The 27,699-nt window shown below is 53.8% G+C and overlaps 2 protein-coding genes across 6 annotated transcripts in view; one reads left to right on the forward strand and one right to left on the reverse strand.

The window, feature by feature from the left end:
* Positions 1–6,864, reverse strand: part of Kctd21 (potassium channel tetramerization domain containing 21) — a 24,240-nt gene extending 17,376 nt beyond the window's left edge. For 2 of the 4 annotated variants that reach the window (XR_003300618.1, XM_026387317.2), the window contains exon 1: positions 3,575–3,615. The gene's annotated coding sequence lies outside the window, so the exon portion shown is untranslated. Of the gene's footprint in view, positions 1–3,574; positions 3,616–5,423; positions 5,497–6,744 lie in introns of those variants that run through there. The other 2 variants (XM_026387319.2, XM_026387316.2) reach the window with 2 other exon arrangements.
* Positions 3,902–27,545, forward strand: Usp35 (ubiquitin specific peptidase 35). 2 transcript variants are annotated; one of them, XM_026387315.2, is made up of 11 exons: positions 3,902–4,162; positions 10,073–10,755; positions 11,743–11,875; positions 14,069–14,198; positions 14,614–14,715; positions 16,328–16,486; positions 20,715–20,908; positions 22,528–22,621; positions 23,472–23,578; positions 24,076–25,351; positions 26,398–27,545. In XM_026387315.2, the coding sequence occupies exons 2-11, from the start codon at positions 10,083–10,085 to the stop codon at positions 26,563–26,565; spliced, it is 3,036 nt and encodes a 1,011-aa protein (XP_026243100.2). In that variant the 5' UTR covers positions 3,902–4,162; positions 10,073–10,082; the 3' UTR covers positions 26,566–27,545. The 2 variants fall into 2 exon arrangements, with proteins under 2 accessions (XP_026243100.2, XP_026243099.2); XM_026387314.2 differs by having other exon boundaries at positions 3,902–4,138.
* The last annotated feature ends 154 nt before the right edge of the window (positions 27,546–27,699 follow it).

Below are 27,699 nucleotides of genomic sequence, written 5' to 3' on the forward strand. Positions count from 1 at the left end.
GCTGGGGATGCAGTGGTAGAGACCTTGCCACCCTGGGTTCAACTCTGAGTACCACACACACCATACAAAAAAGAAAGAGGAAATTTTATCCTTGCAATGGAGACATCAGGTTGTCATGACCTTAATCGATAGAACAGCAAAATAATCTGAATCTAATCATCAAAGAACTAATCAAACATACTCAAACAGGCGGAGGAGCTCTGTTAAGATTCAATGGATTGCTAAAAGGGATATAATCAGATATAATATGTGAATCTTGACTAGATCTGATTTTTAAAAACCAAAGACTTACAGAAGATACTTTTCAGCAATTGGAAACATTTTAGTCTTAATTGCTTATTAGTATTACTGACTTGCTATTTTTCTCAGGTAGGATACCAGTAATTGTGGTTACATAGGAGAATGTCATCAGGAGACCGATGTATGCTGAAGAATTCAGGGGCCACGTGTCAGCATGTCTATAATTTGTTTTTGTGATGGGTTCTCACTGTGTTGCCAAACTGGTCTCAAAATCCTGGCTTCAAGTATTTTCCCGCTTCAGCGTCCTAAGTACCTGGAACTATGGGGATACCTTACCATACTTGGCTTGGGGAGAAAATAAGTGTATACAGTAAAAGCAAAAGTAACCAGGTGTGGATTAGTGCACCTAAGTGAAGGGCTATAAACTTTTCTGTAGGCTTAGAAATTTAAGAAATATTTATATTTTGAGAAGGGTAAAGAAAGGAATATCTGCCTCATAAAACCACAGACATGAAATTCCAGCCAGAGTGCCAGACCCCAATGAATAGCCAGAATCAATAAATTTCAGATTTGTTATTGCTACTAAGAAGCATTTTCATCCCCAAATGTTGCTGCATTTTGGAGGCTGACGAAGCCAACCAGGGTTAAGCTAAAATGGCCCAGAATTGGAAGAGTTTTAGAATTTAAAGTTGGGTGATCTCTCTAGATGGACGCACCACTCACAGAAACCACGCCACTGGATTGCCTGCCACACCAGACCCAGGCTGGGGAAAGAGGGCTGCAGAGGCCTTGTTCCTGAATCCAGAGTCTGCTACTGCAGCAGCAGGAAACTCCTGCCATGGCTTTCACTCAGGATGTTCACAGAGAGGGTCACTTTTGGGCCTCAGAAATGTTGAGGATGGGCAGAAAGAACCAGCAGGGCTTTGCAGGGTAGAGGATAGTACATAGTCTTTGGCCTGAACTTGTATGTGAATCAGGTTCTGGGGCTTGGCTTACTGTGTGGCCCTAGGCCACTTCCTGGGCAGATAATGATGATCATAATCACTACCATAATAGAAATAATAAGAACTAACATTTACTGAGCAGTAACTACTGTGTTATGTATTTCAGTCATGTTAATCTCTCTTTAATCTCATAGGTAAAGTAGACACTATTATATCCCTGCTTCATAGGTAACCATGGCAGGCCCTGTCTTTCTTCTGCAATTTGGCATCTGCCATCCCCGCTGCAGGTTCTGGGAAGGAAAATCTCCATTTGCCACACCTCTCAACTGGGATTCTTCCTCCTCTTTAACTTCTGAGCATTTTATTCTCATTCCTTACAATAGCCAAATAAGTAGATGGTTGCTGGGCCTCCTTATTGAGGTTAGGAATGTTCCCTCTGTCTCCAGAAACCCACCCCAGGCTGTCACCTACCAATAAGAAGATCTAGTCTCTCTTGGGTTCTTAAAACTTATTACAGGTGGTGATACACACCTGTAATCCCAGCTATTCAGGTGGCTAAGGTAGGAGGATCACAAGTTTGAGGCTGGCCTGGGCAACTGTCTCAAAATGAAAAAAGGGCTGAGGATGCAGCTCAGGGGGAAAGCACTTGTCTACCATGCATGAGGCCCTGAGTTCAATCCATAGTACCACACTTTAAAAAAAAATTTTTTTTTAAATACACTCTTGAATTTTCAACTTGGAATCTAGGGTATGGGGCAAGGACCAGTAGATCATCTGAAAGTAAATGCAAGGAGAGCTCCCACTATGTAGCAGAATGAACAGAACATGGTCAAGTAAATTTCAAGGATGTCAATACTTAGAGTGAGTAATGTGCCTTCCAATAAACCAGAGATTTCTCCATCTTATTCAGTTAGCCCACTAGGATAAAGACTCTCACTCACAGCCCTTGGGACTATGTAGGGACATTGCCCTTTCTATCCTACACCCTACAGCTACATCATTAGTCCCATTTTGTAAGGCCTGTATTGTCCCACTTTTTTTTTTTTTTTTTTAAAGACACGGTCTCACTAGATTGCCTATGTTTGCCCAGGCTGGCCTCAAAACTTGAGATACTCCGGCCTCAGCTTGGATCACAGGCATGTGTCAGCATGCTCAACTCCAGGCTGTATCTCTAAGCCTACAGGCTGCTTCCCAAGGCAGACACAAGGCATCTTGGAGTGAGAAGCCCATTAGGGTAGGGGAAGGGGGAAACCTGGGGTAGAAGAAAGACACCTGACCTGGCAAGACTGCCCTACTTGCACAGCAAAGTATTCTTTCACCTGGTGCAGGGTCCCAACAACCACCATCCCCCATCCTCTTCTAGAATTTTCCTTTGCACTCTTAGCTCACTCTCAGGCTTCACCTTGTGGTTTTCCTCTAGCATAAGCACCTCATTTGATCCATTCTGTCCCAATGGCTTTCCTGCTTCTCCTAACAATGATAATTTTATAAACAAAGAGCTTTCCAATTAGTCTCTCCGTTTCATCTTCACAACGCCACGGCTTGGCATTCTGAAGCATTGGGGGACCTGGTCCTGCTGAACAACCTGTGAAAGGCAGGTCGTCAGAACTTTTGTTTCCTCTCTGCCACCCACCCCAGGCTAAACCTCTGCCTCTCTGGAGTGCCAGAAAAAAGCAGGGCCTCTGGAGCAAGGACTCTTGAGTGTTTGGGCAAGTCGCTTCTCCTGTGTTCCTCACTGGTAAACAGATATGATGACGTCTGGTCTTTACAGGGTGTGAGAGCTGAATGAGATCATGTGTATGACGCACTGAGCTCAAGGGACGGGCTCTTTATTTCTAGTCACAAGGAAACGAAGGTGTTCTGTATATCCACAGGCCCTTGCTCACACCAACAGCGCTGCGCACCCTGGGCTCTCCAGAGCTGGGAGGGGGCCCTTTCATCTTCGGGTCCCCGCTCGTTTCGCCAGGCCCCTCCACCCTGTCCAAACCAGGCTCGCCTCGCCGGTTCTCAGCTCACACTCCTCAACCCGTGACTTCCTCCGACCTGACCTGAGACCTCCTCTCGCTTAGAGACCCCGCCCCTCCTCGCCCCACCTTCCAAAGACTCCTCCCACAGCCCCGACCCTCTGATCCGGGGTTTCCCACCGTCACCTTCCTCCTAGCTCCTCCCACCAGCCCCGCCCCCTTTTACAGTTCTATTCCCCTGCCCCCGCTCTCCTCTACCCGAAACGCGCCCCTCCCCCCGCAGCCACTGGCATAGGCATCCCATTTCACAGACGAGAACGGCGAGGCTGGAGTAGGCGACCTTCCATGGTAAGACGGGTGCCCTAAGGGACACGCGTCCTTCACCGTGGGTCTCGAGCCCCCCGCCCCGGCCCGCACCGCACCCACCTCCAGCCCTCGCTCTGCAGCCTCCCCTCCGCGGGCGGCCAGCGCAGCTTTGCGAGGAGGCGGAGGGCCGGGGCCCAACCCAGGGGCGTGGCGGCTCCGAGTCTGCGCGCCGCGCTCGGGACTTGTAGTTCTCTCTGCGCTTCTCAGGGCCCGGCGCACTGGGCGCGGACTCCATCTCCCAGGAGGCGCTGCGAAGGCCGCCCAGCTTCCCGCCCCGCCCCTGCCGGCGCACAGGCCAGCTGGTCTTAAAGGGGACGCAGCCCGAGTGGCGGCTAGCGGGGTGGCCCCCGCTCGGCTCCGCCCTTTTTCCCGCACCTCGCCCCTCCCCCCGCTTCGTCCCGCAGCCCCGGGGCCGCGCCGCAGAGTCGGGCTGCCCGGGTCCATACAGGGTAGTGCAGAGCTGGGTGGGAAGATTGGACTTTGCAGTGGCTGCAGCATCCTTGCGGTCTGGGACCTGGCGGAGGGCGACCCCACCCTGGGGGGAGTAGAGGACCCGCCCTGACCTAGCTTGGCCCAGCCTAGTCCTGCCCGGCCTGAGCACCCCGCCCAGGAGCCGGTTCTGAGGTAGGGCCCGCTGAGGTCCGGGAGGTAAGGGGGCTGAATGTGTATGTGTTGGGGGTTTGGGGGGGGGGTCTGCACCCTGACGTTTCAAAAATCCCGGACTTGCCCCAGGGCTCTGCGAGCCCCGGGCTGGGAGGCGGGAGGTCTGAGTGCATCCTGGGCCTCGCTGTGTGACCTTGGGCCAGTAACTACCCCTCTCTGGGCCTCAGCCTCCTCCTCCATCAATTGTATATTGAGATGTCTAGCTCCTCAGGGCTGAGAGTAACTGCGCGCAGTTCCATAAGCTCTCCATCCTTTTGCGGGGGGGCCCAGCCTGGACTAGATAGGGTGCATTGATATAATTGGAGGGAGGGGGCTGAGTTGGGGCACAAACTGGGGGGGAGGGACAGAGGCCACCACTACTTGGAATAGACTTCTGCTGTACTCAGCATACTGGACCTGGGGTACTTCATCTATAAAGGCCCCTGCGTTTTGGCGACCTGATGTGTCAGCTTGGTGCCCTCCCTTCCAGAAAGCCTGGAATGGGGGTGGGGGTGCGGTGAAAGAGGTTTGCGAGGGGTGGCCTCCTCAGGAGTGGTGGAGTGTGTTCCCCAGGAGGGAACAGCTGCTCCAACCTTCCTCTCTCTCATTTCCCTTCAATAAAAGAGCACTTGCTTTTTACCAGTAAAAGCTTTTTTTTTTTTTTTTTTTTTCTTCCTTTCTTTCCAGGAGGCAGTTTGTTGGCCCAGACAAGGGCTTCCAGAGTAGGGTGAAGGGCTCCTTCCCAGGACTGCCTGGACTAGAAGAAGTTCAGTTTAAAAATACCTAGAGACAGCTGCCCTGAGACCTGGAGGGGCCAGAGAGGGAGGGCACTTCCTGTTGGGAGGGACAGCTTGGTTTCCCTCCTCACCCCCCACACACCCAGGAGAGTCAGGAGAGGGCGGCTCCTTGTGAGGGTCCCAGAGGAGGGGAAAGGGGCTCTTCCACTGTAGGTGCTGAGGTGGGGGAGCAAGACCCCTCCTTCCCTCTCCCCCATGAGGAGATTCTGTGAGCTTTTGACCTGAGAGTTAACCAGGGACAGGTTTTTTGTTTTGCTTTTTCCTTCTGCTTTGTTTGGATTATTTCTAGAATGGCTAAAGCCTGTCTCAGCCCGTTCCAGTGGCCTCTGTAGGGGCTTTCTTGGCTGATATTTAAGGTTCTCAGGGTTATGGACATGCAAGTCCCAGCCTGGTCAGGGGAGGGGCAGTGGATGGACCCAGGGTTAGGACTGTCTCTGGAGGTCCTTTTCTGATTGCATTCTTGGGTTTACCTTGTCTTGCTGTCACATATCATCAGCCACTAGGCACACCTTCACATATGCTTCTGTGGTCCTCTCCTGGGCACTGTGCACAGAGACGGGGATTAGACATACTTCCTACCCATGCAGAGAGACGTGGAATCCAGCTGTACTGCAGAAGGATAAAAGAAGCTGAGAGGGCCTTGAGGTCTGAGCTCAAAGCCTCAATCATGGAGGGATAAGGAAAGGCCCCCTAGAGGAGGGGCTTGGGAGCTGGACATTGCAGGATGAGCCAGAATTTGTAGAAGAGGGAGACAGCCGGCAGAGAGGACATCAAGAAAAGCCCACTGCCCAAGTCTCCTGAGCGGCCTCTGAACAGTGTCAAGTTCAGCCCATCCCTGCCCCACAGTGTCACAGACCCATCTGTGACAGCCTGAGTGTCAGGCTCAGGAGTTTGGACCTTATCCTGTAGGGGATGGCAGGATGGAGCTCGTGGTACCATGAGGTTAATCTGTGGAGAGTAGTGAAGGCTGAGCTGGGGCCCAGGGTGTGGGGTTGGAGCCAAGCATTGGAGCTGTGGGGACACACACACCTGTACATACACACATACGCACTGGGTGTTTGTGGGTGATGGAGATGGCACATAGTAGAAGTGCCAAGGGTCAGCCGAGAAAGACTGATAAACGGATGTTGGCCTTGGGTAGGGACTGAGTTTCTTGTGTGCTTACTGTGAGCCCTGGGGGGTTCTGGTGTTGCCGGGACTCTCGGGCTGTCGTGCCAGCAGGCTGAGGGTGCAAGCTAAGTGGCGGTGAGGCAGGCATGCTTGCTGGGAAAGGTTAAGGGGTGGGTAGGTAGTCATGTCCATTTTGGAATTTGGAGGCTCAGAAAGCCGAGAAAGCACTGACCTCAACAGCTGTGGCCACCAAAGCAGGTGGTGTCTGAACTAGAGTCAAAGCCTGGACTCTGTTCTCCTCCAGGACACAAGCCTCTATTGGAGGACAGGTTGAGGGAGGGAATGAGAAGATGGGTTAGGAGATTACTGCACTAGTCCAGGCAAGGAGGAAAGAGGAGCTGACCCTGGGTGGGGCTGGAGCTCAGGGAGAGACGGCGGAAACAGTGGACATGGAGGGCGGGCTAATGGAGGGACTTCCTTGTTGAATCAGCTAGATCAGCAGCACCTGTCTCCTTCTCCAAACCATGTCTGTCTCTCCCCTCACTGCCAAATGGCCCAATAATAGACTCACAACTGCCCTGGCCTTCATGTTCTTTAGACCTTGTCCCAGCCCTGTGAGTGGCAGGCCCACAGCAGACCCCATTTTCCAACAGAAGGCTCAGGAGCCAGGCAGGAACTCACCCAAGGTCACCTGGTGATTCCAAATGAGAGAACCTGGTCTCCTGCTTTTAGTGCAGGCTCTTCTGAGGGAGGAGAGCTGCTCTTGCTGCTGCAATTGGCATGGGACAGCTGTCTCTTGGGTCCAAGCCAGTGTGGACAGGCCATCTCTTCATCCAGGGCCTGGCAGGGTAATCCTGCCCCGTGAGGAATGCCCGAGGCCTGCTCTTTCCTCCCCGAGGGAGAGAGAGTTCAGGGCCTAATGCTGCCCTGGTAAGGTCACATGACGCTCCCTCTCTGAGCCTCAGCCTCCCTGCTCCTGCTGGGGTAGCAGAACTTCCCTGGCCTTTTGTGGGGTCAGGTGAGGTCAAAGCCTTTAAAACCCTTTTGCACGAATGCATCTGAGACGTTATTGAGTGGGTTTGTTGGTGACCATGGTGACTGCTGACCTGACTGCTGGCGTAGGAGTGGGGGCAGGTAAGCAGAGCTAGTGTGGTGTGGCCAGGCCACAGACTGAGCTGGGCTTCAAGGCTGGCCCTGAGATGGAACAGCACTGCTGCCTGGGCTCCCAGCTGCCAGGCACCACCCACCTCCTGTGGTAGGTATTAGAACGTTATGGAATCGCTGCGGTTGGGTCACTCGGCAGCTAGCATCTCATTGGTGAGGGCTTCTCCTTAGCTGCCTGAGGGCCAGGGTTTCTTGGCACCTGGTTTGAAAATATGTTAAATCCACTAGCCTACAGGGCAGGCGGAGGCCATCGCAGGGATCTGAGAGTATGGACTGTTGTGTGAGGTGGGCCACAGCAACTGCCGTGTCACAGGCACTGCCTAAGACTGAACGGAAATCTATTTGTTTTTTTTTTTTTTTTGTGGTGCTGAGGATTGAACCCAGGGCCTGACACAGGCTGGGCAAGTGCTCCTGCATGGAGCTGTCCCCCCAGCCCAGGAGAGCAGTTTCAAAAGATGCTTTAAAGTCCTTTTGGGATCACGCCTTGCACTGGCACTCTTTACAAATGTGTCTGTCCACCACCAGACACATTTAAGTGTCTGGGACATTGCTTAAGGGGCTGGGACTTTGCTTCCTCAAGCAACAGGAAGTGACATTTTCTGAGAACTTTCTTGTGCCTAGCATCATGCTAAGGATTGTCTTCACAGCCCTGCAAGGTGGAAATAAGCTTGAGGAGCATATGTAACCTTCATGGTAGCCAGAATGCATCCCAGATGAGCCTCACCGGAAGAGGGAAAAGGCTAAGTCTGACACACCATTTGCCCTGCTTCCTAGTTCAGGAGACCTGGGTGGACCCTGGGCAACTGATTTTTTTTTTTTTTTCTCCAAGACAAGTTTTTGTTTAAAAAAAAAAAAAAGCAAGCAACAAAAAGATGCATTCCATTTAATAACAAATGTAAAAATAGAAGCCAAGTGACATTTGAAAAGCTAGCTAAGCAATAGATTTAAAAAATAAAGGGGCTGGGTAGCTCATTGGTAGAGCACTTGCACAGCATACGTGAAGCCCTGGGTTCGAACCCCAGCACTGTCAAGCATACAAAGGCCTACAGTTAGATGCTAAGGGCTCCTGAATTTTTAACACGTGTCCAGGTGATTCTGAAGCAGCCAGGCCAGCATCAGGGAATCACTGAGCTGTGTCATGGCTGCATCCTCTAACCACAGAAAACTCTTAAGAGTCACTTTCTCAGCACAGGAGGCACCAACCACCTAGAAGTAGGCTCTTATCCCTGCTCCAAGGAGTTCACAGCCTGGTGAGAGACACAGACTCTTCTTAAACAAATGGGCTTCTTATACAATAAAATGCAGACGTGCAACTCTGGTCACAGTCAAACAGAGAAGGGAGCATAGTGTGTCCCTGGGGTCTGGCACATTGTTGAGGTCCCAGAATAACTCAGCTTCTGAATCAAGTTTTCTGTCCTGTTATCCAGGATGTATCTGGCTGGTCTTCACACCTGCTGCAGGTATGAAGCTCCAGAAGTTTTTACCAAGCCAGTAAGTTTAGTTAACATCTACATATGCTGAGCCTTGTAACCAGTCCTATCTAAGGTGGGATTGCACAAAGAAGTTGAGAGTTAGGTATGAAGACAGCACGCTGTACCCATGGAAACGAGCATGAGAACCAGGACTCAAAATGGATGAGCATGGGGCAAGAGCTTCCAGAAAAGGGCTGAAGGAAGGCTCTGTGGCTCAGAGGAGTATGGTTGAGGTAACTCGCTTTCTCCTCTGTATTTGCCCTCCCAAGAAATGCCTACTATGTGCTTAGGCATTGCTGTGTGCTGGGGATACTGTGGGGAACAAAACCTGACCACATATAATGTTGGGGAGGCTGACCTCAATCAAATAATACTAAATGCTATAAAGAGAGCAAGATGTTCAGATTTTTTAACAAGAGGGTCTGACTCAGGCAGGGAGGTCAGGCAAATCTTCCTTGATGAAGTGAGTTTTCAGCTGAGGTCTCCAAACAAGGAGAAGGAAGAGCATGCACAAAGGCCCAGTGGCAGAGAGAACATGACAAGCCAGGAATGAGCGGTCCAGTGTAAGTTAGGGCTGGAGAGGCAGGCAGGGCTCTAGGTGTGCAGGACTGTGGATCCTGACCCAGAGGAAGGGCTGAGCATGGAGAGGAGATGCTGGGCCTTGGTGGAGGGGATGGGGACCATACTGCCCCAGCACTAAGTGATTGCAGCTGTCATAAAAGAACAGGCTACAGGTGGTCATAGGAATCGAGGGTCAGGATTGGCTCATGCCTAGTGCCTCAAGATGGCCTCCATTAGGAGGGTGTTTTAGATAGACTTTTAGGAAAATAGGAGCTTGCCTGGCTCATGTGGTGATGGGACTTGGAGCTAGGATGTGCCAGGCAAAAGGCACAGCACAAAGAAGTGGGGACTTGCAAAGGTGTACTAATTTGGGAAAGGGCAAGGCATTTGAGTGAGAGCAGAGTACACTGTGTGAGATAGCCAGGGCTGGCCCCCACAGGCATTGAGTCCTCTCCCCTAGAAGATGTGACTTGACCAGGACTCCACACAGCAGCTTCTAGATCCAGTATTATCTACCTGCCCCAGGAATGGCTGAGGTCTCCAGGGAAGCATGGGGAGAGGAGGTGGGCAGGTGCTCTGCAGTGGGAGCCCCTGACTCCCTGGGGTTTACTGTGTGCCACGTTTTGAGCTTTACTTTGTCAGGACTCCTTCCAGAGAGGTAGGTATCATTACCCCATCTCACAGATGAGAAAATTGAGGCCCAGAAAGGTTGAGTCGCTCAGCACTGGAGGGACAACAGCAGAAACTTGACCATAGCTCTTGAGCCCCACAACTTTTGGGCAGGGTATGACCCCACTTCCTGTCCCCTGCAGCTAGGCCGTCATGGACAAGATCCTGGAGGCGGTGGTGACCTCGTCATACCCTGCAAGCGTGAAGCAAGGGCTGGTGCGGCGCGTCCTGGAGGCGGCACGGCAGCCACTGGAGAGGGATCAGTGCCTGGCCCTGCTGGCCCTGGGCGCGCGCCTCTATGTGGGAGGCGCCGACGAGCTGCCACGCCGCGTGGGCTGTCAGCTGCTGCACGTGGCCGGCCGCCATCACCCCGATGTCTTCGCCGAGTTCTTCAGCGCGCGCCGCGTGCTGCGCCTGTTGCAGGGTGGCGCGGGCCCGCCGGGTGCCCGCGCGCTGGCCTGTGTGCAGCTGGGCCTGCAGCTGCTGCCCGAGGGGCCCGCGGCTGAGGAGGTGTTCGCGCTGCTGCGGCGCGAGGTGCTGCGCACCGTGTGTGAGCGCCCGGGGCCCGCCGCCTGCGCGCAAGTGGCCCGGCTGCTGGCGCGGCACCCGCGCTGCGTGCCCGACGGCCCGCACCGCCTGCTCTTCTGCCAGCAGTTGGTGCGCTGCCTCGGCCGCTTCCGCTGCCCCGCGGAGGGCGAGGAGGGAGCGGTGGAGTTCCTGGAGCAGGCCCAGCAGGTGAGCGGGCTCCTGGCACAGCTGTGGCGTGCGCAGCCTGCCGCCATCCTGCCCTGCCTCAAGGAGCTGTTTGCAGTTATCTCCTGCACAGGTGCGTGTGCGGCGGGGCCAGAGCACGGGCCCGCCGAGGTCCTGGATGGGTCCTGGGGCAGGAGTCTGTCTATCTGTGTGGATTGTCTGCATGTTAGGCGACACAGTAGCGCGACATGTGTGTGCGAGGGGTGATGCACAGGTGGGGGATTGCGCTGTTACTTCACTTAGTTAGCAGTCCTGTCCTGAGCACCACTGTGGATCCTCTGCCATGGCGGGTGCTGGAAATGCAGGCAATAGTGGGCTGCCTGGTACATAGGATGACGAGCAATGGAGCAAGAGGGAAGAATGGGCTAGAGGAAGCCACAGAATGGTGGGTCATCGAGGCTTTTGGGTCAGGTGGGCTGCCTGGAAGTTAGGCTTTTGAACCTGGTCTTGAGAGATTGGCAGCACCTGGCAGCAAGGATGATGAGGGGAGGGTCTGGAGACCTTAAGAAGCTTGCAGGTGTACTGTAGAATCTTGACCCTCCATTGGCAGCTGTGGAACTGAATTCTAGGGCAAATGACTGAAAGAAGATCTTTGCCTTCCCTGATCTTGGGGCTAGCTGGGGGAAAGGAACTGGACTACACCAGGCAGGAAACAGAACCAAAGCTCTGTGTATAGTCAACACCTGGGCAATGAATTTGGATAACTCACCCGTAGGCCCGTGTCTATATGCCTTTCCTCCCAAGTGCACCCTCCCCTCCTACCCTTTCTGGCTAGTTCTAGTATTATGCCTTCTAAAGGACTTGCCCCTGCATCACAGTTGGGGGTTAGTGCTTTGTCTTGGGGACACTGGCTGGGACCAGGCTGGGACCTGGCAAGGTGGTGAATGGATGAGTGAGCAGTAATCCGGGGCTGTGATGCTGTAGGGGGAGAGGAGGTGGCCCTGATGTGCTCTTTGCAGAGGCCCAGCTTGTAGTTCTGTGGCAGCATGAGGGCAGGGAGTGGTGGGGAAGGGAAGAGGACTGCCTGCCTGGCTAAGCTCTGTCTATTTTCCTGTTCCAGAGGAGGAGCCGCCATCTAGCGCCCTGGCCAGTGTGGTCCAGCACCTCCCCTTGGAGCTCATGGATGGTGTGGTCCGGAACCTCAGCAATGATGACAGTGTGACGGACTCCCAGATGCTGACTGCTATCAGCAGGTGGGAAGCTGAGGGCTGGACAGTGGGGAGGGCTGGGCAGTGGGCAGCGCTAGGGCCCCTCCCTTTCTTCCTCCCAGAAGCCCCTTCCACTGGGTGTGGATGCTGTGCTAGGTTGGGGGTTGGAGGCCAGGCCCTCATATTTGTTTAGTTACTCAACCGTTCTCCAGCCCTCTCTGTGCTTGGCCCTGGGCTGGATGTGAGGGACACAGAATCCTGCTATAATGATGCTGCCAGGCTAGGTACCAGCTGTGTGACTCTGGAAGTGTCAAGGAACTGTTTCCTCCTCTGTAAAAGTGGAGGTGGGTGGTGGTATGAGAAGTTGCCAGACTTCCAGGCTTCCGTGGGGCTGTATAAGCAGGTGAAAATGGCTGGGCATGGTGGTGCCCTTCTGTAATCCTACCTACTGGGGAGGCTGGGGCGGGAGGATCGCAAGTTCAAGGCCAGACTCAGCAACTTAGTGAGACTGTCCCAAAATAAAAAATGGGTTGGAGATGTAGCTCAGTGGTAGAGTACTTAGTATTGTAGGCCCCCAAATAACAACAGAGTACTTCATGACATGCTTTCTAAGTTTGGCAAATACCAACAACAGTCTGGTTCTTTTCAGCTCATTGAGCTCTTGTACATCCCTCCTCCCTCATTTGAATGTTGTCATACCTGTGATCTATCCTAAAGGGCCTGTCTGGGAATCCCAGAGTATACCGCTGACTACTCAGACCCCAGGCACGCAGCTTGCCTCTTTCTGCCATTCTTCTCATGCCCATGTGCAGGCCCACCATCTCTGCAGGGCCTTCCTGGATTCCTTGTCATTAGTGGTTAGGAGCGTGGGCACTACTAGAGCCAAATTGCCCCAGATGCAATCCTGCCTCAACCACTTCTTGCTGGTGACTTTGCATAAGTAATCCAACCTATTTCAATTTCCTCAGCTATAAAGTGGTATATAATTGAGCCTAACATAGAGTTTTTAGGATTAAATTGGATGAAATGACAGACATGTAAAGTGCCTAGAACAGTGCTATGGAAACTACTATTATAATTAGCGTTACTGGGCTGGGGTTGTGGTTCAGTGGTAGAGCACTTGCCTAGGATGTGTGAAGCACTGGGTTCAATTCTCAGCACTGCATATAAATAAATAAATATCCATTGACAACTAAAATCATTAGCATTACTTTCTTTGTTTTTTAAAAAAATCTTTAACATTACTTTCTTTGTTTTTTAAAACTTTTATTCTAATTTGTTATACACGATAGCAGAATGCATTTCAATTCATAGTACACATATAGAGCACAATTTTTCATGTCTGGTTGTACACAAAGTAGGGTCTTTATACACTTTCTTTGTTCTTTATGGCACAGTCTGAGTATAAAATAACAAGCCAGCTGGGCACAGTGGCATACGCCTGTAAGTCCAGCGGCTTGGGAAGCTGCAGCAGGAGAATCACAAGTTCAAAGCCAGCCTCAGCAAAAGTGAGGTGCAAAGTAACTCAGTGAGACCCTGTCTCTCTATAAAATACAAGATAGGGCTGGGGATGTGGCTCAGTGGTTGAGTGCCCCCGAGTTCAATCCCCAGTACCCCCTGCCAAAAAAATTAAATAAATAAGATAAATAAATAAATAAATAAAATAGCAAGCCTAGTAGTGTTTTCCTGAGTGCCTTCTGCTTCAGCATTGAGCCTAATCCAAGGAGTGGCATTATGAGGATCAGATGAGATAATCCATATAAAGCAGAGCACGCCCTGTGCAGGCCGATGCTACTTGGTGTTGGCTTTTGTTACCTGCCTCACAGAATTGTCATATTGGTTGAAAGAGAGATCCTCCTCATTTTGTAGAGGAAGAAACTGAGGCCCAGAGAAGGGAAGTGTCTTGCTCCGGGTCACGTGGTGAGGGCCTGCTGGAGCCAGATCTTTAGTCCCAGAGGTGGCTAGAGGTCCCATTCCCCCACGCAGCCCAGCCTGGAGGGGTGAGGTTTGGGGCACCGAGAGGCTCCTTTCCTGGTGGGGTGAGCCTCAGTCTGTGAGGTGTCTGTGCAGGGCTCATTTGCATTTTCCGAGAGCTGTCTCTTCGCCTCCCAGACCCCACAGCTGCCCCGTGCAGGTGTGGGTCCCTGGGAACTGAAGACATGGCTAGTCTCTGGGCTGCCCTCACCCCTGCACTTGGGCCTCACTTGTCCCTATGTCACCGTGACCCCCCCTTGCTAGGATGATCGACTGGGTGTCCTGGCCCTTGGGGAAGAACATTGACAAGTGGATCATTGCACTGCTGAAGGGCCTGGCCGCTGTGAAGAAGTTCAGCATCTTGATCGAGGTTTCACTTGCCAAAATCGAGAAGGTTGGTGGTCCCTGTCCCGGCCCAGGCTTGCAGTCTTTCCTTCTGGTCTCTTGCTGGGGCCGTGCAGATCTGGGAAGCGGAGTACTGAGGCTCCCACCCAAGCCCACTGTGTAACTTGGGCCAGAAATGACACTTCACACTGCCCCCCCTCTGGGCCTCCGGTTCCCCCATTGCTTGGTTCCTCTGATCGCCCACTGGAGTGAGGATGTCTTTGTCCATCCACCAGATTTCTAACTTTCTTGCTGCCTGTTTTGCTGTTTGTCAGTTCATCTGGGTCTGCGAGCACCTCCGTGTTCTTGCTCCTATCTGGACTGCCACTTCAGCTCTGCCGTGTCTCAGTCCCCTCTCGGCCTGTGTTGCCCTTGGCCTTGGGTGGCCCAGGCCGGAGGACTCCTGATCAGGCCCTTTCTCCTAGGTCTTCTCCAAGCTGCTGTACCCCATTGTCCGGGGAGCCGCCTTGTCTGTCCTCAGGTACATGCTCCTGACTTTCCAGCATTCCCACGAGGCCTTCCACCTGGTAAGGGTCCCTGTCTGCTGCCCCAGGGTGGGTGGCCCTGTGTTCCCTCCAGCCTGGAGGTGGATATTTTTCTCTGTTGGGGAGGAGGGGTGGAGCCTGACGCCCCAGACCTTGAGGCCCTGGATGTTAGCACAGGGGGTGCTGGAAACCCACTGTACAGACAGGATGCCGAGGCCACAGCATTTGTGTGCCTTTTCCCTGGGCACACAGTAGAGTGACAGAGCCTTGACTGATGACCACTAGTATTCCTTGGGCCTGGGTCTGCCGGGCACAGAGCTGAAGATGGCATCACGTTCATTCATCCAATTCCTAGACAGAGTTTCTGCCAGTTTCTTTTTTTTCAGATGAAGAAAGGGAAGTTCAGGGAAGTTAAGTCACTTGTCCTGGCCACACAGCTGGTGACAGAACAGAGAAGCCAAGTTGGTCTGATTCCCCACCCACTGTCCTTCCTATACCCCTTGTCCCCCAGCGCCCAGGTGGCCTGGCCTCTAGCTCGGGCCCTTCCTGTCGTCCTCATGGTCCTCCCTTGGCAGGGCTGCTGCCTCACTCTGCCTGTTTTCCCTGGGACCTGCATGTGGGGCCCCAGACTCTGGTGGCCCTGGTCAGGGCAGTGACACTTCACACTGCCCAGTTTGCTGCAGTGGGCTAAGCCAGAATTTGGGGGACTCAGGGTTGAGCCCCAATCTTCCATTTACCTGATGTGGTGACCTTGGGCTGGACACTGAAGCTCAGAGCCTAGCATGGGGAAACCTTAGTCAGGGGGAGGGGATTGGATAAGGTGATATTTGATTGGAGCCTGTCACATGTTGGGGGCTTGACAAGAACATTTCCTTCCATCCTTCTTGGCTTCCTCCTTCCTGTGGCCCAACTTTGTCATGATATTATTTCAAACCCCAGGAGCTTGAAGATTGAAACCCCGTGGGTCAGGGGATAGAATGGGCTTCAGACTTAGACTTGGCTTAGACACCAACCTCCGTAACCCACAGTGAAATGCTGGCAATTTCTGTAACCTCCCTGGGGCTGGGCGTGTAGCTCAGTGGTAGAGCGCTTGCCAGGTATGTATAAGGCCCTGGGCTCAGTGCATAGCACTGCAAAGAAGTTCTTATTACGTAGCCTGGAGTTTCTGTGTCTGCATCTGTAGGATGCGGGTGATCGTGGATACATAAAGTCACCGTGAAGATGAAGCTTGGCATGCAAATGTTTGTTGGAGGAATGAGGGTGTTTGTCCCTAGAGGCTGTGCACATGCTGTCAGGGCCCACCCAGCTGGCTGTGTTGTGGCCCCAGCATCACTTCCAGGCAGAGTAGCCCTGGTCGCTCAGGCCTTCAGGATCTCGGGGCAGGTCATTTGGCTGAGGCTAAACAGCGGGAGCTTGGGCTCAGGCCTCCCTTCCACTGTGAGGGTATTTATCCTATTTCACGGATGAAACTGAGGCACGAAGTCTTGGGGTGTGTTTCGTACCAGGATATCACCTGCCCACAGAGCTCCCCCATCTGGATGAAGGGGACAGTGGTCATGTACCTCAAAGAGCTCTGGGTGCTTTCAGCCGTGACCACAGTCCCACTTCCCAGAGGTTAAGTGGAACTTGACCTGGCCCCCCTCTGCTCCCACAGCTTCTCCCTCACATCCCCCCCATGGTGACCTCTCTGGTCAAGGAGGACTCGAACTCAGGGACCAGCTGCCTGGAGCAGCTGGCGGAGCTGGTCCACTGCATGGTGTTCAGGTTCCCGGGATTCCCAGACCTGTATGAGCCTGTCATGGAGGCCATCAAGGTGAGTCACAGTCCCCCCCTAGACCCCCAGCCTGCTCTAGCTCTTGGGTCTTCCTTGGGTTGGTGGCAGCTTCCTGTTATTTGATTCTAGGCTGTCTCCTGTCACCTCCCCAGGCCAGTGTGTGCTTTGGGCACCCTGAGCTACCCACTGTTCCTCAGATGGGTCGTCCTGTCATGGCCACCCTGAGCCCTTGTTCTCCTGTGAACCTTTCCCCATCTGCTCGATTGCTTTGTCCTTCGTGCCTCTGCACAAGTGTGGCTCCCTCCTGAAGCCTTCCCTGTAACTCTACCACCCTGCTGCCAGGCTGGGCCAGGGCCTCTCTGGGCTCTTATGGCCCTAGTGCATGGTGTCACACATTCACTGTGTGTATGTCCCCCACCAGTGTGAGCACTCCAGAGCAGGGTGGCCTTCTCTGTACCAAGCCAACAGAGGACACGAGAATGAAGCAAATGGCCTCCTTTATTGAGGCCTCTCAGCCCAGGGCAGGTGACACAGCTGTGTGTAAGGAAGGCTGATCTAAGAGCTTGCCTTGTCCACGGGGGTGGTGCCAAGGAGGCAGAGATCCTCTCCATTTGAGGAGGAGGCTGTGTGAGGAAAGGTTTCTCGGCTGTTGTGGTAGGTCTCTAGGGACTGAGTGTCGCCAGCACTTGTAGGTAGTGCTGCACGACGGTGTTTTCCCACATGATTTTGTCTAATATTTACAAGAAACCTGAGAAGCAGATGATACCTCATAGATGAGGAGAATGAGGTTTGGAGAGCTTTGGGGATCCGTTGAGTCTCCGAGACAGCCAGAGCCCGGGATTGCCCAGGCCTTTCCCATGTCAGACACAGCGGCAGGCCCAGGTGTTGGGGAGGATGTCTGGGTTGGTGGCCCTTGTAGAACCTCTGCCCTTCGCACTGTAGCACTGACTCCAGATCCTCTGGAAAGTGTCCCCCACAGAACATCTAGAAACGCTTGTCAAGATATAACATCTTTTTAAATTAAATAGGTAAGCTTGCAAGAAAGTCAGGGAAGAGGGATCCCTAGGAGCCAAAGAGGACTAGAAAACCGAATTCTGTTGTGGAGAGGGTGATGTTCTTTTGCCTTGGGGTGGGGCAGGACAGTAGAGGGTACGAGGTGAGATGGCCAACCTCAGCCATGAAGGGACTAGAGACGAGGCTTGGGGCCTATTTTCGGTAGGGAGTTGGCACTATGCAGCCCACTGAAGGCCAGGAGAGGCTTTACTGTTAATAATAAAAAAAAAATCTGGAAAAATATACAAATGGTCCAAAATAAACATCAAGGAAACTTCTGGCTTGGTCTGGACTCTGGACTGGGGAAAAAACAGTTTTTACAACCAGCTGCCTACTTTCATGTGGGTTTAGGGGTTCCAATTCAGGTCATTTTGGGGTTTGTAAGGCCCAATCTCAGATATTAACATTAAAAGTATTCATAAATTCATACCCATGGGTTGCTTAGGAGGCACAAACAAAAGTTATAAAATTCTATTGACGATGAATCTATTTGTATTTTTTAATCCGAAATCACAAAATGGGGGCATCCCACCAGTTCTGGGGGTAAATTACAATAAACCAAACCTTCTATCAATTTCTTGAATCTTCTGTTTTTGGGACTCCACACGGGAGAGTGTTCTGATAGAGTGAACACGCAGTGGGTGGGGGGCTGCCTCCACAGGGCGCAGGCTCCCTGCACTGGGGTGGATATGGTAAGGAGATGGGACTCCTGCTTTTTGGGGATGTGCTGAGTTTATGGGACTGTCAGCACCTGTTTTCTGCCAGACTGAGATTCGGGTGAGCAGGGGCCATGCTGTTTTGATCTTTGTCTTCTGTGCCCAGGGACTGGGAGTGAATGAGTAGAGTATCACTACAGTATGACTGTAGTGTCACACGTCTGGAATCCCAGTGACTTGGGAGGCTGAGGCAAGAGGATCTCAAGTTCAAGCCCAGCCTGAGCAACTTAGTGAGACCCTGGCTCAAAATAAGTCTTAAAAAAAAAAGGTGCAGCTCAGTGGTAGAGTGCCTCTGGGTTCAGTCCCCAGTACTGCAAAATGCCATGGAAAAGCCACGTGATCCAGTGTGAGGAGCACTGTGGCTGTAAAGTAAGGGTGGACACAGGGAAGAGAGCTGGAGCTGCCTGGGGCATGAAGGAGACCTGAGATGAGCGAGTCCCAAGTTTTGCAGACTGCAGCTGATGGTCAAGGTGAATCTGCAGATATCTGCTTTAGTAGGTGCAGGGAGTTAGGCTTCTAAAACAGGCAGATGGTGCAGGGATGCCCGGGAGATGCTTTCTGGAAAGCCTCATGGGAAGGGGGTGTTGGAGTTAGACCTGGGCCAGTGGAGATTGGCAGAAGGACACTCCAGGTGAGTCAGAGGGAAAGGCCCAGAGCCGGGGAACCTCCAAGTCCTATATGACAGTATTTGTGTGTGTGTGTGTGTGTGTGTGTGTGTGTCCGCGCGCGTGCGCCCGCACATGGGGCTGGGTGGGGATCACAAAGGTTGGCAGAGTCAGACCTTGAGAACAGGCTGAGGCACTGCTTCATCCAGTAGGTCTAGGCTTTTCAAACCTTCCACCAAGGCCCTGCCCTCAGAGGAGGGGACTTAACCTACCCAGAGCAGTCTGACATGATCTCTTCCTCTTCGTCTTAAAGGCCTAAGTATATACTTCGTAATTATAAACACTTATTTCAATGTAAACGTTCTTTTTGTCCTTAAATATTAGCTGTGCCACATTTGTCCTGTGGCTTTGAGTACCCCTTGGTACAAGCCCATGTGAAAGGCAAGACTGCAGGCGATACTTTAATAAAATTCTTTCTTGTGTGTGGTGCATGTATATTGTTTGTGCACATTTCCCTTTGTAAATAAGTTCTGGAAGGATCTCTCATGTAGATGTATTAAGTTATAGCAATTTCTCCCGGAGATGTGTTCCTTGTCAGGGTGTTGATGTATCTAATTCAGTATCACTCGGGATTTTGAGAGTTATTTGGAAATTTTAATTTCCTAAGAGTATAAAGTTATCTGGGAAAATGGGCGTGTTTGTATGGCTGTGTTTGCAGTCCTCCGTGCACGTCTGCATGTAGGATTCTGTCTTTCGTCCCTATTCTTGTGTGGTGGGGGATTAGGTCAGGCTTAATAGGGAGGAAGCGGAAGATGCTGAGATTGTATCTACTGCTCTCCCCACTGGCTGCATTTTTTTTTAATCATCTGTGAGAGGTGACTCACCAGTCCTCTAAATTATCTGATAAATGATCCAAGGAAATGAATGAGCAAAAGTGTTAAACCACAGCTGAGCAAGGCATTAGCCAGAGGACGTGCACTGTGGGGAGGGTTTGGGTGCTAAGGGTTTGAAGCCCTTTGGCGTCTTGGACAAATCTAGGGCCTTGTGCTTAGGAGCCTGAATATGCGTACAGCTGGAGCAACCCCTGAGAATACTGCTGAAGAGTGCCCCATGTGCTTGGGTGGGTTTCTTTATGTCGTCGTTGGACCCTTTGCCTGGTGGTCTTCTGGTGTAGCTGTTTGACGTAACAAAGATCAGTGAGGGGGACAGTGCCGGTGCCTGAGCCCACGGCTGAGCGCCCGGACTTCAGAGCTCAGGACCCTCCCACCATCCTGACTGGGCTCAGGTGCTGCGGTGACTAATGCTTTTCAAGGTGACTTAGCGAATCCAAAAGTGGAAGGTGAAGTGGGAACGTCACCGTGAGTGAGCACCACGGAGCACAGGATGCCACGCCGATGTTAGGTGAGCACACTGAGGCCCAGGAGGTCAACTGGCCGAGGCAGAGAGGCTTACTGACCATGGCCAGGCGGCTAGTGAGGATGAGCGCTAGGGCTAGACGTGAGGTCTCGACGCCCCTGGATCTGACCTGTGGGCACGTGTTGTCATTGCTCAGTCTGGCACCGCCTGGGCTCTTCCAGGAACATGCTCACTCTTCACTCCTTCTGTGACCCTGAACAGTTCTTTTCTGTCTGAACCCTAGTTTTTTCGTCTTTTAAATGGGGATGTGCTACCTGGAGGCAGTTGTCACTGAAAGATTCTGTAGAAGTCCACGTGTCAGAATGAAAGCCCGACACAAGTGTGAGCAAGGACTGTCCATACCGTCTCTGGAACGCCTCCGAGTGGTGGGCTTAGGAGGTGCCGGAGCAGGCTGAAGCCCGGGAAGGCTTCCCAGGGGAGGATGCTTTTTGAGCTGACCCGGGTGCCCACTGTCCAGCCTGCTTATTCCCTCCTCAGGACCTCCACGTTCCCAATGAGGACCGCATCAAGCAGCTGCTGGGGCAGGATGCCTGGACCTCGCAGAAGAGTGAGCTGGCTGGCTTCTACCCCCGGCTCATGGCCAAGTCAGACACGGGCAAGATTGGTTTAATCAACCTGGGAAACACGTGCTACGTGAACAGCATCCTCCAGGCCTTGTTCATGGCGTCTGAGTAGGTGCTGCTTTTGAATTCCTTGTGTGCCCTTCTCCCCTTTGGGCTCTCTGGTGAAAGGTGGGGGTGAGCCTTGCTTTGCATTGTTGGTGTGACTCTCTGAGGTCTGTGGCCAGGGGGCCCCAGGCCATTGTGGTGGCAGTAGGTGTTGAGCGTGGACAGGAACCACAGGTGGGCTGCAGCGGGAGGGGCTGCTCTGGGCTGGCTGGTACCACTGGCTCTTCTCCTAGAGTCCTGGGGGGGCAGTGTGTCTTTAGATTGGGACTCCCACTCACTCTCCTGCTTTTAATGAAACAAGCATAGTCTTAGTTGTCCGTGACCATTTTATGGGTTTCATGGATTGCTTAAAAATTATTCCAAGTTTCAGCTTGGATTCAGCAAGAGGAAGCTTGGGTTCTGATATTACAGTGACCTCAGGTCAATTTTTTCTCTGAGCTTCAGGTTCAGTGGAAGGAAGCTAGAGCTGGTCTCTAAGGTTTCCTTAGGCACTGCTTATTGTTCTTCTCAAACTGCCTGGTGAAGGACTAGTTTTGTTGTTCTGATACCAAGACCATTGCTGTGTCCTGACCTCAGACACTCTAGGCCGAGTTGTTCACCATCTCCTCCCTGGCCTCTGGCCTCACCTGGTATGTGCAGACCATTATTTCTGTAAAATAATGATTTGCCAGATACGTGATCATGTGCTTCTATGATCATGGTCGTGTTAAAATGCTGCACAAGCTGGGTGTGGTGACACATGCTTCTAATACCAGCTGCTCAGGAGGCTGAGGCAGGAGAATCACAAGTTTGAGGCCAGCTTTGAACCTAGGGAGATCCTGCCTCAAAATTTAAAAAGGGCTGGGGACATAGCTCAGTGGAGGAACATGTGCCTAGCGTGTGTGAGATCCTGGGTTTGAGCCCCGGTCCTGCAACGCTTTGAGTCATGCTGCTCTGTGCAGTGTCTGGGTGGGACAACGTGACTGATCTGCCCAGAGATGCCTGTGAGAACCAAAGCCAAGCTGCACCTCAGAAGTTGGCTTGTTCCAGGGATCGAGGCTGTCGGGAGGTCTCCACCTGTTCTCCTAGGATCAGACCCCTGTCACTGAGAGCCAGTCTGCCCCTGTGGTGTCCTCTTCTTTCAGCACGTCCCTCACACTGACCCTCCCTCCTCCTTCATTTGAAGGCAGGAGAGTAACTCGGGATGGCAGGGCCTGGAGGAGTGGGTGGCAGGGCTGAAGTGGGGACGAGTCCTGTTCTGGACGGGTGTGGATGGCGTTTCCTGGAGGAAGTAACCAGCAGAGTGTCCGAGTGGCTGGGAGGATGGTGGCATGGACACTGGGGCACACTGGAGTCCCAACCTTGGAACACTGGAATGTTTGACTCCTGGAGTCGTGGGGTGTCAGAGCCGGAGGGGACTGCAGGGATGGGTGGCCTTGTTGTATCCTTTGTTGTCATACCAAGACCACTGCTGTGTCCTGACCTCAGACACTCTAGGCCAAGTTGTTCACCATCTCTTCCCCGGCCTCTGGCCTCACCTGGAGCTGGAACTGTCCATCCGGAGGCTCTGGGTTGTCCGCTGTGTGGTGAGTGGAGGCTCCAGGGCCCTCGGCTCACCTGGGTGCTCCTGCTTTGTTTTGAAGCTTTCGACACTGTGTGCTCCGCCTGACTGAGAACAACTCGCAGCCCTTGATGACCAAGCTGCAGTGGCTCTTTGCCTTCTTGGAGCACAGCCAGGTGTGCGCAGGGTCCTGGGGGGGGGGCGGGGGGGGGAGGTGCAACCAGGCCCTGCAGTGCTGCCTTCCTGGCTCTGGGACCTGCCTACATCTGGCTGCATCTGGCTGTGAGCTCCCGCTGTGAGTACCTGAGCCCCTTTCAGTCTGGCCCAGGTTCATGGTCAAAGTCGCTGGGAAGGAGGTGTCTGCCTGGCAGGAGTGGCTCCTGGAGCCGCTTGCATTAAGGTGTGCTTCCTTCATCTACTGCCATTTGTGAGCACCTGTGTTGCCAGGTACCCTGAGGGCTGTTGAAAGTACTAAGTTAAACAGAGCAAATATTTTCTGCCCTCATGGAACCTAAATCCCATGGCCGGGGATTCTGCATGGCTCTGTGGGCACGGGGATGAGGAAGCCTCATCAGAGCTGTGGGCAGAGGGACCTGCAGGGGACAGTTGAAGGGAAGGGAAGGACAGGGAAGGGAAGTGTGGCGTGTGTGGGGAGGGAGAGGGGTTAATGATGGAGAAGATGGTGTTGGGAAGGTATCACAGACAAGGCCACACTGCACTGGGGTCTCATTTTGACAGGGGCGAGGGGTGTCTAGGCAGCACAGGAGGTGGGCATAGGACCAAGCAGGTGGGAGAGGGAAGAGCAGATCCCCAGAGGAGGGCTTATCTCCAATATCCTGTCCCCTGCTTGAGTCGCATGGATCTGTGGGCTGGGACAGGTGAGGGACAGCTAGGAAACAGAAGGACTTGAGAGGAGGCCGGGATGTTTGAAACGGAGTCCTGGGAGCCCTCAGGCCTAACGTGCAGCAGAAATGGTGGGCATGTGACTGGTGGCTTCTGGCTTCACTTTCCCCTTCCTTGTCCTAGAGGCCGGCGATTTCCCCTGAGAACTTCCTCTCTGCGTCCTGGACACCCTGGTTCAGCCCTGGCACCCAGCAGGACTGTTCGGAGTACCTAAAGTATCTGCTGGATCGGTAAGGTTCCGGGTGGGTCCAGAGAGGGTTGTGGGGGAGACTCCTCCCCTCCCAGCTGGGTGGCATCTTCCTGGATAGGGAGCCGGCTTCCACTTGTGGCAGGCAAGGAAGGTGTGCACCAAGGGCGTGGGCCAGGCCTCAGTGTTGGAAGTCTGGAGAAGCTGCACTGCATGGTGGTTTCCGAGGGTTGGGGTGTGTGTGTGTGCATGTTGTGCTGTGCTGGCCTGAGTGCGCCAGTCCTTACCACTGCTGGGGTGACCTAGGTCGGGCACGTCTTTCCGTGGTGTCTGTGTGCCTGCATGCAGGTGAGTCTGTGTTGTGTGCTGGCCCTGTGCCCGTGCACAGGTATGTTAGCGTGCCATTTTGTAAGCATGTATCCCCTGGACAGACTCCTGCATTTGTCCATCAATCCTGTGGTCGTGGGCAGGGTGGCTGGGCGGGAGGGCGGGTGCACTGCAGGTGTACAGATGCAGACCCTGTGCTGTCGCCTGCCCCAGGCTGCACGAAGAAGAGAAAACCGGGACCCGGATCTGCCAGAAGCTCAAGCAGTCCAGCTTGCCCTCCCCGCCCGAGGAGCCCCCTAGCCCCAGCTCAACCTCTGTGGAGAAAATGTTTGGAGGCAAGATTGTGACCCGGATATGCTGCCTCCACTGCCTCAACGTCTCCTCCCGGGAGGAGGCCTTCACGGACCTCTCTCTTGCCTTCCCTCCTCCCGAGCGCTGTCGCCGGCGCCGCCTGGGCTCGGTGATGCTCCCTGCAGAAGATGTCGGAGCCCCGGTTCCCAGCAGGGCGGGTCCCCGGAGGCAAAGGAAACACTGCATCACTGGGGACGCACCTCCCGCCGTGCTGGACATCGGAGGCCTGGGCTCCCCGGGAGCTGGTGGGCAGAGTGGCCGGGAGGAGAAGGCGGAGAGGGAGGAGGAAGGGAAGGAGGGCAAAGAGGAAGAAGGAGGAAAGGAAGAGGAGGAGGGGGGGACGCTGGAGAAGGAGGAAGGGGAGAAAGAGAAGGAAGAGGAGGAGAAGGGACGAGAAGAGGAGAAGGAGGAGGAGAAGGAGAAGGAGGCCGATCCCGAGGAGAAGGAGGAGGACAACTTGGGACCCGGGAGCCACAGGGATCCCGCCCCCGCCCGGGAGCCCACGTGCGGCCCCGAGGGCTCCCGCTCTGTCCTGGACCTCGTCAACTATTTCCTGTCCCCCGAGAGGCTGACCGCAGAGAACCGCTACTACTGCGAGTCGTGCGCCTCCCTGCAGGACGCCGAGAAGGTGGTGGAGCTGAGCCAGGGCCCGCGCTACCTCGTGCTGACGCTGCTGCGCTTCTCCTTCGACCTGCGCACCATGCGGCGCCGCAAGATCCTGGACGACGTCACCATTCCCCTCCTGCTCCGCCTGCCGCTGGCTGGTGGCCAGGGCCAGGCCTATGACCTGTGCAGTGTTGTGGTGCACTCCGGGGTGTCCTCAGAGAGTGGCCACTACTACTGCTACGCCCGGGAGGGCGCTGCCCGCCCGGCCCCGCCTCTGGGAACTGCTGACAGGCCGGAGCCTGAGAACCAGTGGTACCTGTTCAATGACACGCGGGTGTCCTTCTCCTCCTTCGAGTCTGTCAGCAACGTCACCTCCTTCTTCCCCAAGGACACAGCCTATGTGCTCTTTTACCGCCAGCGGCCTGGGGAGGTGCCTGAGGCTGAACCGGGCTCTCCCAGAGCCCGAGCAGAGCCCACCCTCCACAAGGACTTGATGGAAGCTATTTCCAAAGACAACATCCTCTACCTGCAGGTGAGCAGACCCAGGTCTCTGCTGTGACCTGGGTGGCGGGGTCCAGTCTCAGTACAGCCCCCAGCTTGGATCAGTCCTTGGTTATCTCTTTGAGTTGCTTCCTTTTCTCTATTTTTTGTGGCTCTGGGGATCGAGCCCAGGGCCTCACACATACTGTGAAAGAGTCCTGCCACTGCGCTGCACTCAGCTGCTTCCTTCTTAAAACCCATTCACTGTCTATCACTCAGGACCAGGAACATCAGTGGCCCTGACAGATCCCTTCCTTCAGAGAAGCAGATGTTAAATAATTGATTTTGCAGTTGTTAGGGCGCTGAAAGAGCTGCCTGGTAGTAGAGTCAGTGGGCAGGGAATGCCACTGGGAGCTTTTGGAGGGGCCACCTACCTGTGACCCCCATATATAACATTTTCTGATTTTCTTCAGAGTGGAGAGTAGCATCAATATTCAGCAACAGGGACAGCAAGGGCTTTGACTGATGGGACAGGCACTAGCCATGATGGCCTTCAGATCCTGCATCTAGAGTTGGTGTTTTGTGGGAGACTCTGGGGGGAGACAGTGCGGTAGTGAGGGATCTGTGGGGCTGATCTCATTTTGGCAGGAGGAGGAACTTGCTTATGGGCAGACACTGCTCATGCCTTGAGAGGTAATCATTTGGACCCCTGTGGTCAGGAAGCCTGTGGACAAGTTCCCAAGTGGTGTGACATGACAGGTCCCTGGACTTTCTGCTTCCACCTCAGGCCATTGTCAGCTAGTTAGTCTAGTATAATGAGTTCCTTCTTTCAAGGGACTGGAATTTTTACTGAGAGGAGGTGGTGGGGGAGGGGAGGATTCTGAAGCCTAGATCTAGGGTAGATCTACGGTAGAAGGGTCTGCCTCATCTATCGTGCCCCAAGACAGAAGCTGTGCTTCCTCTGTGGCCTGGCCCTGGAGACCCAGAAGGGACACTCCGGTGTGCTGAGCTGGGTGGCACTGGGAGGGGAGTAAAGGAGGATCTGGCAGTAGGGGTCTGATTTTTAAGTGATTCCCTCACCCTCACCTGTGTTCTCAGGAGCAGGAGAAGGAGGCCCGCAGCAGGGCGGCCTACATCTCGGCCCTCCCTGCCTCTCCGCACTGGGGCAGGGGCTTTGATGAAGACAAGGATGAGGATGAAGGCTCTCCAGGGGGCTGCAACCCTGCAGGTGGCAATGGAGGTGACTTCCACAGACTGGTCTTCTGAAGTGAAACTTTCCCCAGCCTGCTCCTTCGTGCGGGGGCACCACAGCCAACCTCAGGGGGCCTCGAGCCCCTCCTTCTGGGAGCCAGGTGGGGTCTGAGGGTGGTTGAAGCCCGGGGCTGAAGTGGGCCCTTCCCAGGGCAGGAAGGATGGAGAGGGAGCTTCTAGGATGTTGGCCCTGAGCTGAAGGGTACGAGAAACCCAAATATGGAGGGGATCCCTGACCCCCTTAAACCGGGCCCTCAGACCCTGGTACTGGGATCAGTTCCATTAAGATTTTACACCCAAGTGTCCTGGTTCACTTGGAGCAGCTTGGATGGACGCACGCTGGGCTTTGCCTCCCCCACTTCCCTGCAGGCCCCATCCTAGAGACCCTGAGCTGGCCCTGGAGCCAGGGCCGAGCTTCTGCTCAAGCGTCCTGCCTTCCAGTAGCACTTAGCACTTCTCTTCCAGCTCTTGCTCAATAAGATAAAAAGCACAGTGGCATCCAAGCCCTTGCACCAAGAAAGGGGCTGCTTGTTGCCTCTGGCTGCCTGCCTTGTTTCTCTAAGGGGTTTCAGAGGCGAGGCTTGGGGTGCCTTTGGGGGACACCTGCACTGACTGTACTTTTTTGAGGAGAGTAGATGGCAAAGCAGCATGGCACAGGATCAGAAGGATCTCCCTGGCCTCACTCCTTTAGCTGTCCCCCTATACAGCACTAAAGGAGAGGAGAGACCCTCCCCCAGTGTCCCCCAGCCTGCCTCAGTGCCTGTGATGCCACCATTTGTATCTCCCTCCTGGTTAAGGCTGAGAATTCTTATTTTATTGCAAAGATGTTTTCTTGTCAGGAAGCCATCAACAGTTCCGAGGAAGCTGGCTGGCTCGGCTCCTCGGATCAGCGGGCCACGTGAGGGCTGGGCGGGGGGCACTGTGAAGCAGACAGGCCTCACTGTGCCCTGATGCTGCTCTAGCCCCTTCTAAATGGAGACAAATGATTCATGTTCTCAAACAGGAATAAAACTAGGTTCTCTGAAGCCTGTGAAAGATGTTGTTCTTCCCGTCTCAGGAACCTTGCCGTGACGTCTGCTGTGCCCTTGGTTTTCTCACTGTGCCCAGGTAGTGACTTGGGCTCCTGGTTGGTAAGGTGAAGCTCTGCCC

This window comes from Urocitellus parryii, chromosome 4 (assembly GCF_045843805.1).
Source record: "Urocitellus parryii isolate mUroPar1 chromosome 4, mUroPar1.hap1, whole genome shotgun sequence".
NCBI classification, from domain to species: Eukaryota; Metazoa; Chordata; class Mammalia; order Rodentia; family Sciuridae; genus Urocitellus; species Urocitellus parryii.

What these genes read in the sequence shown, in the direction of transcription:
- Usp35 (XM_026387315.2), top strand. Translation starts at nt 10,083, where the DNA reads ATGGACAAGATCCTGGAGGCGGTGGTGACCTCGTCATACCCTGCAAGC. An exon ending in CCCACGAGGCCTTCCACCTG is followed by an intron (nt 14,716 to 16,327) that starts GTAAGGGTCCCT and finishes CTGCTCCCACAG; the next exon opens with CTTCTCCCTCACATCCCCCC. An exon ending in CCTTCTTGGAGCACAGCCAG is followed by an intron (nt 22,622 to 23,471) that starts GTGTGCGCAGGG and finishes TCCTTGTCCTAG; the next exon opens with AGGCCGGCGATTTCCCCTGA.